This window comes from Arachis duranensis, chromosome 8 (genome assembly GCF_000817695.3).
Source record: "Arachis duranensis cultivar V14167 chromosome 8, aradu.V14167.gnm2.J7QH, whole genome shotgun sequence".
NCBI classification, from domain to species: Eukaryota; Viridiplantae; Streptophyta; class Magnoliopsida; order Fabales; family Fabaceae; genus Arachis; species Arachis duranensis.
The window spans coordinates 9,956,351-9,972,209 of NC_029779.3; the positions used below are offsets into that span (position 1 = coordinate 9,956,351).

Genomic DNA, 15,859 nt, shown 5'->3' on the forward strand with positions numbered 1-15,859 from the left:
TTGGAAGGGGATTAGGTTGGGAATTTAAAACAAATATTTATTGGGTTTAATACTTTAATTTTCATTCAAAAATTGGGGTTTTTGAGTTGACTTTTGCTAATTACTAATTAGTGTTGTTATCCTTTTTAATGATGAGCCTGTTTCTTTTTTCGAAAAAAGATAAATAAGTTTCTAACTTTTTAAATTTTTGACAAATACATTTTTTATAAATTTTAAATATAAAAAAGTTTTTGACTTTAACAAACGGAGAACAATTTAGCCATTCCGTTTATTTGTCTCTCATACACCAAATAGAACTAGCTGACATGGCCGCTGAAACGGTGTCTAGATATCTGTTACAATGTCACGTTGGAAGGGGAATAAAGTTTGAAGGACAAATAAGTCATTGACGTCATTTTACAAACAATGTTCGAAGGACAAATAAGTCCTTGAGAATTTAATTCATTGTGTTTCTATATGTATCATATATTACTATCTAATTTAATAATCAAATGTGTCACATCACATGACACTCTTATTAAAATTGAGAGAAATTTTTTTTCAAAATTAATAAACTCCTTTCCTAAATTTTCTCATCTACCTCTCTCTATTTTTCTATTTCTCTCTACTATTTTTACTCTATATATAATTATATTTTATATTAGTAATTTGACAAATCAAAATATATCATCCGATATTTTTTTACAATTAAAATATTTTAAATGTAAAAATATACACATTAAATTATTTTAAATTTTAGATAACGAATGTTAAAATTAATTATTAATAAAAAATTAGACTTTTTCATATAAAAATAATAACTAAAAATCTTATTATTTAATTTTTTATCTGCAGATATCTTGGTTTTCTTGGCCAGAGACTTTTGTCAACTTACGACTTTTTTGTAAAAGTAGTTTGATTTTATAAATCTTTTGTGCCATGCATAATTTATACTGTTAGAACAAAGTCAACTATAATTAAAAAAATTATTCTCAGTAATGTTATTATGGATAAAAATACTAGTTCTAATATAATATACAAATGCACTAATGCTAACTTAATACATGAATGATGCACAAATGAACTAATGCTAACTTGATGCATAAATGAACTGATGCTAACTAATGCCACTGGTATGATGAAAACTGAACTAATATAATTTAACAAATTCTAATATAATACACAAATGCACTAAAACTGAACTAATGCAATTTAAGAAAAAAGGTAGAAACAGAACAAGCACAATTTCTGCAATTTTAATACAAATAATTTAAATTGCAGAATACAACAAGTTAACTAGATTTCAAAAGACAAGCATAATTTTATAAACTAAATTCTCATCATAGAAGTATAATAGAAGTATAATGAACTAAATTCTCAATGACCTATATGTCCTTCGAACTTTATTCCCCTTCCAGCGTGGTACCGTAACGGACACCTAGACACCGTTCAGCCACGTCAGCCAGTTCTGTTTGGTGTATGAGAGACAAATAGATGAAAGGACTAAATTGTCTTCCATTTGTTAAAGTCAGGGACTTTTTTGTATTTAAATTTTGTTAGGAATGTATTTGTCAAAAATTTAAAAAAGTCAGGGATTTATTTGTCTTTTTCCCTTTTTTGTGTTTGGAAAAAAAAGGTCCATTCCAATTCCAACTTTTGGAAAAATGTAAAGAAATTAAGTAATAAGTAAATAATTTCATTGTGTTTTTAAAAATAGAATAAAAAAAATTAGGACACAGAATGACAGAATCGTGAGACCAAATTATTGCACAAAGAGACAAAAAAAGTTTTTGCACAAAGGCACATTTCCTCCATTCATCGACAATGGAAGAGTAGAGAGACTACTAAATAATCAATAACTTGGGTTGGTCGAGTGGTCAGTTCACTCATCCGCTTAAGTAAGTGTTGGGGGTTCGAATCATGTCTTGTGCATGTAGCAACTCATTGGCTAGCAGCAGACCCTTAAATGGAGCTCCAATCCGCTACGAATTAGTCCTTGACCTATCAAGTTGGGAGATACCGTGTGCAACAAAAAAAAAATAATTGGCATCCTTTGGGCTATTTATTATTGTTTATTTTTTACTTTTAATGTTTTTTGTTTTAAATATTTTGTAGAAAAAATAGATAAAAATAAAAAACAAATTTATTATTTTTACTATTTTTCTTTTAGAAAATTCTAAAGATAAAAGTTATTAAAAATAACAAATAAAACGATAAACCAAACTATACAAGACACACTATTAGTATAAAAAAATGGGTAAAATACTATTTTGATTCCTAACGTTTGGGACAAATTTTAATTTAGTTTCTAATGTTTTAAACATTATATTTCTATTCCCAAAAATTTTAAATAAGTTTAATGTGGTCCTAACATTAAATTTAACACCAACTATTAACAAAATGACGTGGACATTAATACCGTTATTAATTAAGTTATATCTTCTTTCATGTGTTAGAAAAACATAACCAAAACCTTCAGGTGATACTTCTTTTTCTCAATTTTTTTTTTTTACAAAACTCAAAATCTTCACAATCAATCATCAACACTTTAAAATCAAAGGAAAAAACTTTATATTAGTGATTGTTTATAAATCAATTTTACTTACATACTGAAATCGAACGTTATTGCCTCTTCAATATGCGAATTGTCTGAGACAAATTTAACGGCAGAATAACATTGAACATGTAACACCCTACCAAATAGAGTATTATGTCAGGAATAATGTTAACTTACGTACTAAGAAACCAAGGTTCATAAGTTTAACTAAACTGAAAGCAGGATTAGAAGGTCAAGAATACAAGATAACAAACCCCCTAACTTAGCCTACGAAGTTAAGGCTGGTCGGAGAATATTTACATACATATATACATAGCACGAAGTCCAAAATACATAAACATAAAACTCTAGCTTTCCATAAACCTCTAAGAGGTACAAAATAAAGAAACTGCTTGGAGAGTTAAATACATAAGATTATATATTAAATATACACCAAAATAACATCCCATAAACCACTCCACTGCAGAACTCCAGATGCCTGTCATGGTGCCTCTTGACCTGCATCTAAAAAACAACAACACAGTATGGGATGAGAACCGGAGGTTCTCAGCATGGTAAAGGTGCCACGCACATAAGATATAAGGTCCTGGAAATGTCAGAGACAATTCTAGAACGCCAATACTCATATTAATAAACTTAAAACTTAAAGAATTATCATGGTAAACCATAAGCAGGATAGTTATCTAAGGTTCATAAAGGTCTAACTCAATCCTAACCTAATCCCTCAATTTACAATCCACTTGCTGTCTCATAAAACTCTAACTCTACAATCTACCTTCTACCTCTTCCAACCTTCTAAATTCACCAGTGCACAGACAAGCAATACAAACAAAGCAATCACAGGTAGAATTCAGATACACAGGTACCAAGTATAGTAAATAAGCATAGTAATTTACAAAGGCAAACCCAAATAATGCACAATCAAACAAAGCAAACATATGCATATGATATATGCCTGCCCTATGGCTAATGAGTCTCATCTATCGGTTATAAAGTCAACCCGACATGTCCGATAGCTAACCCTGGACATAACACCACAACATGGAACAGATGTTACTCGTCTTCCCATGCCGGTGTTTCATCCAACCCGGAATAGGTATTACTCGTCTATTCAGGTAGGTGCCTCAACCATAACCCGGATAGGAATTACTCGTCTAACCACAAGCTATGACTCGGATAGGAATTACTCGTCCATCCACAAAGTCATAACTTGGATAAAAATTACTCGTCTATCCTCAAAATCATAACTCATCATCTCAACATTCATAAATATATATTCATGCATAATTCTCATCAAACTCATAATATCAATCAACATCGCATTGTTCTCAATCCTACCTTATTCATCACTTTCAGTATCTTCCTTCAGTGCCAAGTTACCCCGTTTCATAGTTTAATCTATTCACTATACTTAAAACTAATATTTATGGTATAAAAGAGTAAAAATAGAGGTTTAGAAGTTTAAAATCATGTTTAAAATACAAAATTGAGCTTGCTGAAAAAACAGGACTCCGCATACGCACCACCTTCATTTTTCTTAAAAGCTGATAAAGTGCAGATTTCGTAATTCACATTAACAACTTCCGGCGTTCATAACTTCCTCTACTAAATTCTATTTTTCACAAAATTTATACCATTTTAAAGCTCTTGAAATTATCTTTAATTTGAAATAGATTTCATTTAAATCCAAAATCTGAGACTCGAGTTATGGATTGGTGAAGTTCATTAAAATCAACTTTTCCAAAGATCACCAAACCCCTATTTTTACCAAAACCTCATTTCATACCCAAACATTTTATAACCAAAGCATCACCAAAACTCAACTCCACACCTCCCATTCATTTTACAACACACCACACTCAATACTCTCAATAATTCAATAATTCCCTGTATATACACATACATCTTCACAATTTCTCAATCCAAATCAATAACAAATATACTCATATATATAGTTCTCATGCCACACATACCAACATACGCATTTAACCCTTTCATTCAACAATTACCAACAATAAGTACTTCACCCTACTATCATGAATGGATCAACATTTACATCAAGAATTGCTAATCTATATCAAGTACACTAATTCAACTTCCATCAAACTCAATCAAATTTATCATTAAACACCAACACCACACTTTCAACAAAATCATCAATCACTACTCATTCTCAATATCATTTAATAATTCCATCAAAGTTACTAAACATTAACATAACTACACATTTCAACTTATTCTATGCTCATCTAACCTAAGTTTTCACAAGACATTATATATTACATATGAGAAACCAAAACCATACCTTGGCCAATTTCCACGTATTTTCCAAGGCAACCTACAAGGCAAAATTGTAAGTCTCAATCACCAAAATCCAGCAACTCGATCTCACTCCAAGCTTCCAATTAAACTTCCAATATGTCCAATTGCCTCATATCACATACTTACATGCACCTAACATAATTATCACAAACATATTCCCAAAATTCAATACCCAAAATACAAAATCAATGAATTAGTTAAAATTCTAGGATTCTCACCTTACACAAGTACCAAAGAAGCAAGATTGAACGTTCTCCTCAAGCTAATTCGAGCCCAAACACTGGAATCAAGCAATTTTCAACATAATTGCTTATATAATTCAAATTTTAAGGAGAAAAAAACTGAAACACATCAATGGTTTTCATACCTTATGATATACTGAGTTTTGTAGGTCTCAACATTGCGAACGCGTGGTCGCAAACGGTGCAGCGATCGGAGTTCGTAGCAAGAAGATGTATGAGATTAAAGATTGAATGTAAATTTGAGTTAGGGTTCATAAACTTCTTTCTTTCTTCAACGTTCCTTGCTGAATGAATGAGGAAGAAGGAGATTCATTAAGTGTGTATGGCTGAATGAGTTGGGCCTGGTTCGACCGGTTCGGCTTAATCTTTGGGCCAAATTTTTTGAAATTAGAGTAAAAATTCTTCTTTTAATTAGCTCTATCTTATTTTACTATAAAATTTATATTTCTAATTTCTTTTATGAAGAATTAATTTATTGACTATTTATTTGCTAATTTTGCAAAATTTACATCCTACCCACCTAATTAAGAATTTTGCCCTCAAAATTCATATTTAGTTACCTGAAAAGAGGTGTGGGTAGTCCTTCCGCCTATTCGATTTGAGTTTCCAAGTGTATTCTTTGATCTCAACCTGATTCCAAGCAACCTTTATTATCGATTACTAAACATTAAAATAACTACACATTTCAACTTATCTTATGGTCATCTAGCCTAAGTTTTCACAAGACATTATATATTATATACGAGAAACCAAAATCATTGCCGATTTTCACGTATTTTCCAAGGCAACCCACAAGGCAAAATTGTAAGCCTCAATCACCAAAATCCAGTAACTCGATCTCACTCCAAGCTTCCAATTAAGCTTTCAACATATCCAATTGCCTCATATCATATATTTACATGCACCTAACATAATTATCAAAAACATATTCCCAAAATTCAATACCCAAAACACAAATCAATGAATTAGTTAGACTTCTAGAATTCTCACCTTACACAAGCACCAAAGAAGCAAGATTGAACGTTCTCCTCAAGCTAATTCGAGCATAAACACCGGAATCAAGCAATTTTTAATATAATTGCTTATATAATTCGAATTTTAGGGAGAAAGAAACTGAAACACATCAATAGTTTCCATACCTTGTGATATACTGGGCTTTGTAGAGCTCGACATTGCGAACGCGTGGCCACAAACGGTGCAGCGATCGGAGCTCAGAGCTCGGAGTAAGAAGATATATGAGATTGAAGATTGAATGTAAATTTGAGTTAGGGTTCATAAACTTCTTTCTCTCTTCAGCGTTTCTTGCTGAATGAATGAGGAAGAAGGAGATTTATTAAGTGTGTATGGTTGAATGGGTTGGGCCTTGGGCCCATTTTGGGTCTGGTTCGACTAGTTTGGCTCGTTTGGCTCAATCTTGGGCCAAATTCTTTGAAATTATAGTCAAAATTCTTATTTTAATTAGCTCTATCTTATTTTACTATAAAATTTATATTTCTAATTTCTTTTATTAAGAATTAACTTATTGACTATTTATTCGTTAATTTTGCGGGGTTTACAGAACATGCTTAAAATTTTTTTGTGATTGAAATAGAACATTTGAAAGTTTTTTTTATTGAAATAAGATGTTTAAAACTTTTGGGGACAAATTAGAATTCGGTCCAAACGTTGGGGACCAAAATAATACTTTATCCTAAAAAATACACATAAAGATACACACATTTTTTTTAAATAGTATTTAGTAATCATGCACAAGATACACTACTATAAATCAAATGTCAATTTTATGTAGACACATTTGCTATTGCTTCATTACCACAACCACCATCATTGCTTTTCACTATCAACATCAACCTAAATTATTACCAGCAAAAACTCTATTTCAATAATCAATTCAACAAATATAAAAAGAAAAAAAGAAAAAAAGATGATACATATATAAAAGAATGTGATGCGACAAAGAAGAGAGAGAGAGTGGCATCTGTGGGTGCCAAAAGAGTAAGAGAGACAATGAAGGGGAGGCGGCGTAGAAATAGAAAACATGACAACGGTGGGTGACACGAATAAGAAGAGAAGCAAACATGGAGGAGAAAGAGAAAAATATACCAGATTTAGATGAAAAAGTAGGAGACATGACAGATCTAAATAAATATAGAGCAGAGGTGGTAGCGACAGCGAAAAAAGCAGTAATGAAGGGAGAAGATAGTGACAGAAAGAAGATGGATGAGGAAGGAAGGAGGACAGTGGGCCACTGAGCCAATAATTAGTATTTTAAAATTAATATGAAATATAGTGTAAAAAATTTGTGTCCAATTGTTAGTATTTTTGTGTCTCAATATTAAAAAAAATACAAAATATATATATTATGTATATTAGTGTGCTACTTTATATAAAAAAATTATGTTTAGTTTTAAGAACATCACGAGATAAGATACTGAAAACATGACATAAATAATAAAAACACAAAAAATTAATATTTTATATTTTATTTGATGATAAATTGAATATAAAATAGAACGAATAATAAAGATCATACTTTACCTTTATTTTGTCCTTCATAAAAAAAATAATAAAAAATATAATTATAAAAAATTAATACTAGCAATAAAAAAAATTATGACTCCGCCTAATATTTCTATATTAGTTCTAACATGGACGTAACAAAAGAATGAAGTTGCAAAAGAGATGATATAGAAAAGAAAAACCCTTAGCCTGAAAACGGGTTTAGAATCTCATTAATTCTCAAAATTAGAAACATATTGCATGTATTAGCTTATTCTTATCTCTAAGTTTGATCTTCTTTAGTTAATAATAATACTAGTTTTCCCTTATTTTTTTAAAGCAAACAGCTCCACACAATAGAAGTGGAGCAACCAGAGTCACCCAAACTAGAAACAAACAAACTTAACAAGAATTACAACAACACGAATCCGTCCCGTTGTCATCTTCGGCATAGCCATCAACAACTAAAGGGATCTCCATCGCTCCACTCGTTAGCACTATTCGAAGACATGTTGATAATTTCGTCAACTCCTTTGCTTGTGTGCTGAAAAATCCGCCTATTCCTTTCCAACCATAGGTTCCAGACAATCGCGCAGAAGCATCTCAACCTGTGGGCTGAAATCCAAGCACTCCACACCTGCCAAGCAAATATACATCCTAGAAACAAGTGATGTACATCTTCCACCTCGTTGTTACAAAGAACACAAGTAACATCTTCTTGACTGATGATTCTAAACCGGCTCAATCTGTCCTTTCTATTCACTCTTTCTATCAGAACAAACCAGACAAACAACTCCACTCTAGGCGAAATCAGTCCCTTCCAAAACAGTCCTGGTGAAGCTGTAGCTAGTTACCTCCTCTGGGATCAGTTCCTTCTGCATCACCTGCACAAATGAGTTAGTTGTAAAAACTCCTCGCCTATCATATTTTCACACCACTCTGTCCTCTCTGTTATGAACTAATTTTACAGGTCTCAAAACCTCATGTGTAGCATTCAAAAGTTCCAACTCTCATTGGAAGAGCTCTCGCTTCCTTTGGAAGTTCCAAATCCACTCAAACCCATCCCAAAACCCGCACTCCCCAATAATAGATCCACATTGGTTTAAAACAGAGAAAAGCCTCGGAAAGCGAGCCTTCAAAGATCCACCAAGCAACCACACATCCAACCAAAATCGAGTCCGATGCCCATCACCAACCTCCATGGACAAGCCTGCAATCATCTTATCCCTTAGATGTTGATCCATGATTTGTAACTGGCAAATATCCTTCTATGGTCCTCCTCTAGTAGGCAGTTCTTGTGTCAACAGTAGCTCATTGGGATTCAGATTATGACAAAAACATACGACCTTTTTCCACAGAGGGCACTCTTCTTTTGCAAATTGCCACCACCACTTAAACAACAGCGTTGTGTTACGAACCATAGCATCCCCAACTCCCAGTCCACCGACTTTCTTCGGCGCCTGCACCACTTCCCACCTTACTAATGCCATACCAGTCTTGCCCTCTTCTGAACTCCACAGAAACCTTCTCTGCAAGGAAATCAATTTCTCAGCAACAGCTTTTGGCATCTTGAACAAGCTCAAATAGTACACTGGCAGACTGTTCAACGCTGATTTGATAAGCACCAATTTCCCTGCTTTGTTCAGCAGCTTAGCTTTCCATAAGCTGAGTTTCTCCTCCACCTTGTCTATTATAGGCTTCCATGTCTTCACCAACCTCGGATTAGCTCCTAGAGAGATTCTAAGGTATTTCACTAGAAGGGCATCCCCCTTACAACCCAGCCAGTTACACATACGCGCGACCCATTGCTCCTCACAATTAATTGGAATCAGGCTGGACTTATCAAAATTGATACTCAAGCCTAACATCAACTCGAAGCATCGTAGAAGCCTCTTGTAATTCTTGATAGTCTCCTCTTCTAGTGGACAAAATAGGATAGTGTCATCAGCAAACTGAAGGTGTGACAACACTACACTATCTCTACCAACCAGCAATGGTGATATACGACCATTCCTCACTGTCTCTCCAATCATTCGATGCAGCACATCCACCACCAGTACAAACAAGAACGGAGATAGTGGGTCACCTTGTCTTAAACCTCTTTCCATGTTGAAAGGCTTAGACGGCAAGCCATTTATCAGCACCGACATAGACGCAGTAGCTACACACTCCATAACCCATGCTCTCCATTTATGCCCAAACCCCATCTTCTGCAGCACAATGTTCACAAAGCTCCACTTGACCCTGTCATTGCTTTTTGGAAGTCAAGCTTGATAATGGCAGCCTCTTTTTTCCTCAGCTTAAGCCAGCTAACTGTTTCACACGCAATAAGTGCCCCATCATGGATTTTCCTTCCCTGTACAAATGCACTCTGGGTCTCTCCTACTAAAGCTGGCATCACTGATCTCATCCTTCTAACTATCACCTTCGAAATAACCTTATACACACACCCCACCATACTAATAGGTCGCAAGTCTTTAATCTCCTTCGCACCTATGAACTTAGGTGCTAGCGCCACCCAAGTGATATTGGCATCCGCCGGTAGCCTGGCCATGTGGAAAAACCCCATCACTGCAGCCATGAATTCAGGCTCAATCTCATCCCAACATCTCTTGATGAAGTTAATGTTGTAGCCGTCATACCCTGGCGCCTTGGATGACCTACAGTCCCACACAACCTCTCTGATCTCCTCGGCCGACGGCATCACTTCTAGAGCCATAGCATCCTCCTCAATTATTTAAACCACCAGGCCATCTCTGAAACCCATAATAGGAGAGTCTTCCTGATGATATAAGTCCTTATAAAACTCTCTGATAGCAACCTTTATTCTAGCCTGGTTTCGAACTAGCCTGTCGTTGATAACCAGAGTATCAATCCTATTGTTCCGCCTTCTTGCTGAAGCTATATTATGGAAGTATCTTGTATTTCTGTCCATCTCATTCACATGTCGAGACCGTGATATCTGTTTTCAATGTACTTCTTTTCTCACATACCATCACTCACAGCACTTAACCAACGCTTTTCTTCTAGCCTCCAGTGTTCCATCGTGTACTCCATTGCTAACCAGATAATCAATCCTCTTGATCTCTCCCTCAAACTTTATAATCTTCTTATCAATCTCACCAAAATTTGCCTTATGCCATCTTCCCAATGGACCTGTCAGCACCTTCAATTTATCGGTGAATTGTAGCTCCCCCAAACCTCTCAATTCCTCCTTCACCATCCTGAGAAATCCGTCATGCGTAAACCACAAATCAAGGCTCCGGAACGGCCTCGCACCTCCTCTCAGCTTCCTACCCTCCACTATTAGCGGGCAGTGATATGACAAACCCCTTGGTCCACCTCGCAAATGTGCCTTTGGAAACTCTTCTAGCCACTCCAAACTAACCAGAACTCTGTCTATGCGACTGCAAAAATTCCCGCGAAACCATGTAAACTTCCAGTCAGTGAGCGGCAAATCCACTAAGTTCATGTCCTGTATCCAAGACTTAAAATCTTTCGCAGATCGTGTCAACCCAGTAGTACCTCTCCGTTCCTCTACATGAACTATTTTGTTAAAGTCTTCCGTGAAACAGCACGGAACCTGGCATAACCCCGCAATATAGCTCAGCTCCTTCCATACATGAATCTTCGCATCTCTCTCATGTGCACCATAGACCAAGACAATCGCACAGTTGAAACTATTTTTTAAGATCACTCCTTCAACACATAACCACCTCTCTCCCTTATAGCAATTATTCAATTTAAACATCCACTCATCCCAAATTAGCAAGAGTCCACCAGACACCCCATTAGAGCCTACATATTCCCAACCTGGACTACCTTGTCCCCATATTCTTGCAACGTCAATTCTCGTCACTGTCTGCCTTTTAGTTTCAATCAAACCTAACATTTGTAACCTATGTTTATTCCTTAGGTCCTTCACCATTCTTAATTTTCCGTCTCCCCTCAACCCCCTAACATTCCAAGAACATAATATCATTTTAAAATTATTTTACACACCTGTTTTACATGCTTGGGTCTGCACTGTCTCATTTTTGCTCTCTGCTTTGCCACTTTTCTTTTACGAGCTATTTCTTCATTCTGTGCTTATAGAATTGCCATAATGTCATCTTCTTCATTGTATAATATTGCTTCTGATTCGTGCCAGCTCCCATGTCTTTCTATTCTCTAGTAATTGCTCCTCCATATCGGTGTGCTGATTGTCACTTGCTTCCGCATCATTCTCCCTTTCCTCATGGCACGGTTTGGTCTCCCCAATGCCGTCCTCATTCTGACTGCAGACCATCCTACCTGTTTGCACGCAGAACTGATGTCTACCCGGCCTTCATTCACTCCAGGTACCATTCCTTGCTCTGGCGCTCTGCTTCCCGTGCCTCCCCTCTGTGTTGTCAGCCAAGATCGCGCCTCCATCCTTGCAATTCTCAGAGAGTTTGTCACTGCGTTCTCCCCCTGCTACCGGATGATTCGAAACACCACATAAACCATGGTTGGCCGCCTCTAAGGGCATCTCTCCACCACCACCGACATCACTCCCCGAGTCTTCAACGGCACCAGTCACGCTGGTTTGGAATCGGTCATGCGCATCGATCGCAGCTGCCCCCCAGGTTCACGCCAAGTCCATTCCCTCCGCGGCCCTCCCCGTCAATCGCGTCCTCCCTTCCAGCGAATGGGGATTCTCCAAGCGCGCCGTGTCCTTCGTCCGTGCAGTCCAGATCTGGAGAAATGCAACCTGCATCCCCCACAGGTGACTGACCCGAGTTATCCCTCATAGCCCGCTAACCCGCATCCTCTTGGTCCTTGAGTGCTGGGCCCAACATTTCCTGCCCATTCCCAAGCTTTGTATTATTGCATCCAGCCCAAGCCTTTCCTTTACTTAGCTTTTTTGTTTTGCATATGTGGAATCCCTTCGCAGCCCAATTAGCCCACAAGAGACTGTTTTTTCTGAGCTTTCCGCATAGAGTGTAACGGCTCTTCCTCCCAAATCATGCATACCGTGATTATCATCAATTAATGCTTGATACATTCCGATTTTCCCTCGATTACGATACGCACGACCATTAATCCATTCATTCAAAATTGTGTCTGTAATTACAATTCTGCCCTTATCTTCTTCCTCACCCCGTGGAACCATCATCAACCGATCTTCATCCTGTATCATCCTTAACTTTTTCGGTGCAAAGTATATTACACGTCTCATGTTCAATCTCTTTTACCAGAACATCAAAGTCTCCTGTACCAACTCTGACGTGAACCCATTCTTGAATCATATCTATTTAGAACATATATAATTTCCATTCTTACTTTAATTTTCGTTATGTTGTATTTTATCTAAAAGACAAAATTTAAATATAGAAATAGAAAATACAAAAAGTATATCTAAAATTGGAATAGATAATAAAATGCTAAATCTCATGATACAATTTTTTTTTCTATATTTTCGCTATTTTTGCTATTTTCCTATCTTTATATTTGTCCTGTCCAACCATATCACCAAAACCACCTTTGTGGTCAACAAGTCACACGTGACCAATCTAGGACTACCGTTTTAGAAGCTCAGTTGGAAGTTGGAACTGAATCTCGCAAAGTGCAGACACTTCGTTCTGTGGACCCACGACCCGACCGGCCCATCACCAAACCCGACCCACTTTCCCCTTTTGCTCGCAAGAACAACCGAGATTTTACGAGCAAACTCCGAAACTCGAATTGCAGTTACACACACACTACTATTTTTTCATTTATCTCTAATTCCATTTAATTTTTCCTTCTATTCTATTTTAATTTTTGTTAATTTTCGTTAATTTTCGTTAATTAATAATAATTTCGGAATCCCGCGCAATCCCTCTCCTTCAACCCGAAAATCCCCTCTTTGTTCTTCCGCTCCCCTAGGGCTTTTACTCACAGTATCTCCTCCGAAAATACTCGAATCTTCGCCTGAGACGGTGACCGATTGATTTTGCTCCCGCCGCCTACGGCCATGGCGGAGGAGAAGAGGCCGTCGTCGTCGTTCGTCAAGAAGAGCGACCGTATGATTTTCACGGTGGACCTTCGCCCGGGAGAGACTACAATCGTGTCGTGGAAGAAGCTTCTCAAAGATGCTAACAGAACCAATGGATCGTCCTCCTCCGAAAAACCCAAGCTCGATGACGTAATTGCTCCGGTTAGTCTTAATCTTTCTTTGCCTCAATCTTCGTTGTAATTTTTGTACATTGTTGAATTCACATACTAGATAGTGCCATAGGTGAAACTTTTCTCGGTTTTGAACTTTTTATTCTGTTTTATTTTGATTTCCTTTTGATTTGGACTGTGATGCTTAGCATTCTGTTTTCTGTGATTTTTGGAATTGCGGATTGTATTGTGAAATCGAATTTTGTTAGTACGTTGAAGTTATTGTTATTTTTTTTGCAATGGTGATGTGCTTCACAGTTATGCTAGCTTTGACTATAATCTTTTGTCTTTTTTAGGAACAAGCTTCTGATATTGAGGGAAAAGATGCTAATCAGCCGAACCGTTTCAGTGCTGTAATAGAGAAGATTGAGCGCCTTTACATGGTATGTTTATGTTGCTTGCTGGGATTTTTATGCTGTTTTCCTTGTTGGTATTAATTATTCGTTTAAGCCATTGATTCGTGTTTTATATGCGTGCTTTGGTGTTGATATGTAGGTTTTTTATTTGTTAATATATGGAATGCGGAATTAATTTTCAGGGTAAGGATAGTAGTGACGACGAGGATATGCTTGATGCTCCTGATGATGATCAGTATGATACAGAAGACTCCTTCATTGATGATGCTGAGCTGGTTAGTATCTCTATATAGTGTTTCGGCTTTTTGTGGCTCTTGTGATCATTGATTGCTGACAGGAATATTATTCTACTGTTGGACTTTTTCTACTTCTATATTATGTTTTCAAACTGTTTGCCATGCAGGATGAATACTTTGAGGTTGATAATTCTGCAATCAAACATGACGGGTTCTTTGTAAATAGGGGGAAATTGGAACGCATGTAAGTTTTTGTTTTGACATGTTTTTCTTTAAATGATTGATGATTGATATTTTAAGAGTACCACTTAGCTTAGAGTAAGCAAATCATAGATAAGGTTTCCTTACAAATTACTGAACTATTGATCTTGTTTCACTGCTGAGGTGGTCTGTTGTCATCATTTTATTTTACTTGCTGTCAAATAAGTGCTAGTTTCTCAAGTCACCGTTTTCATCAGTTACAACTCCTTTCTTTCTCTTTTAAATCTTTCTTTGTTTATTCCAATGACAATCTGGTATTGATAGTATTTACATCAAGTTTCTGGCAACATTTATAACATTGGCTTGTTATAACATTAATATATTCTCCAGTATTGGAGTATTGAACTTGGTCAAACACATCACCAGTCATTCTTACTGATTTTCCATTTTTTTTAAACTCTATTACCAGAGCTGAAGCTCCGGCATTACCTAACCAGCAACCTAAAAAAAGGCGCAGAAAGGAGACACTGAAGAATCCCAGTGAAAAAGATAATGATCGTGTTTCAAATAAACAAGCTAAACTGAGTAAGCCAGCGTTGGAAAAGAAAGCTTCAGTACAGGCAAAGAGTACACTTAATTCCACACAGAATTTAGTTGCACCTGGTGAATCTCATGAAGGGTTGAAATTTCAGAATCAATCTGATGTCACTGGAATTAATTCTAAAAAGAAAAGTGCTGATACTAAACCTGTAATGGACTCTTCTGTCTCTTTGAAAGCATCAAATGATGATATTCATGCTTCTGTGGCAGAAGCAAAAGATGCTGATAAGCAGAAGAAAGGAGTTTCTCAATCTAAGAACATAAGTGATAAATATAAAGATGCTGGTGGCTTGCTTGATCCATCTCATCAGAAATCCCATGAGAAAGGTGCACATGTACATTCTAAAGCCCAACCTGGAAGACCATCAAGTACTATTGGTGATTTGGAGAATACAACTCGGCTGAAAGAAAGAAATGGCATGCGTGAATTGCCGGATCTTAACTTGTCTATAGGAAAGTCTGCTACGCAAGTAACAGTGAGTTCTCAGATCTTTTATCCGTTTTTCCGTTGCATTCGTATTTGAATTTTGACTTGATAAAAATGTTTTAAGAAGATACTAAAAATAGGGGTCCTCTGCACTAGAGTGCTTCATCAATTACTCCTTAGTGTTTGCTATAAAACAAATGGGTTCTCACACTTAGAATCTTGGGCTGTGTTTTATTGTCAGTAAGTAATGGAATGGAATAGAATGGAATAAG

The 15,859-nt window shown here is 36.3% G+C and overlaps 2 protein-coding genes across 5 annotated transcripts in view; one reads left to right on the forward strand and one right to left on the reverse strand.

The window, feature by feature from the left end:
* Window positions 1-10,336: 10,336 nt before the first annotated feature.
* Window positions 10,337-11,527, reverse strand: LOC107460670 (uncharacterized). Its single transcript, XM_016079055.1, has 2 exons — window positions 10,603-11,527; window positions 10,337-10,500 (listed from the first exon to the last, which is right to left on the reverse strand). Exons 1-2 carry the CDS (start codon window positions 11,525-11,527, stop codon window positions 10,337-10,339), a joined length of 1,089 nt encoding a protein of 362 aa, XP_015934541.1.
* Window positions 11,528-13,211: 1,684 nt separating this feature from the next.
* LOC107460706 (ubinuclein-2) overlaps window positions 13,212-15,859 on the forward strand; it is a 6,235-nt gene continuing 3,587 nt past the window's right edge. For 2 of the 4 annotated variants that reach the window (XM_016079093.3, XM_021128724.2), the window contains exons 1-5: window positions 13,212-13,759; window positions 14,064-14,150; window positions 14,306-14,398; window positions 14,527-14,603; window positions 15,030-15,636. In XM_016079093.3, the coding sequence (XP_015934579.1) occupies window positions 13,577-13,759; window positions 14,064-14,150; window positions 14,306-14,398; window positions 14,527-14,603; window positions 15,030-15,636 (1,047 nt within the window). In that variant the 5' untranslated portion in view covers window positions 13,212-13,576. The remainder of the gene's footprint in view (window positions 13,760-14,063; window positions 14,151-14,305; window positions 14,399-14,526; window positions 14,604-15,029; window positions 15,637-15,859) is intronic. The other 2 variants (XM_016079092.3, XM_016079091.3) reach the window with 2 other exon arrangements.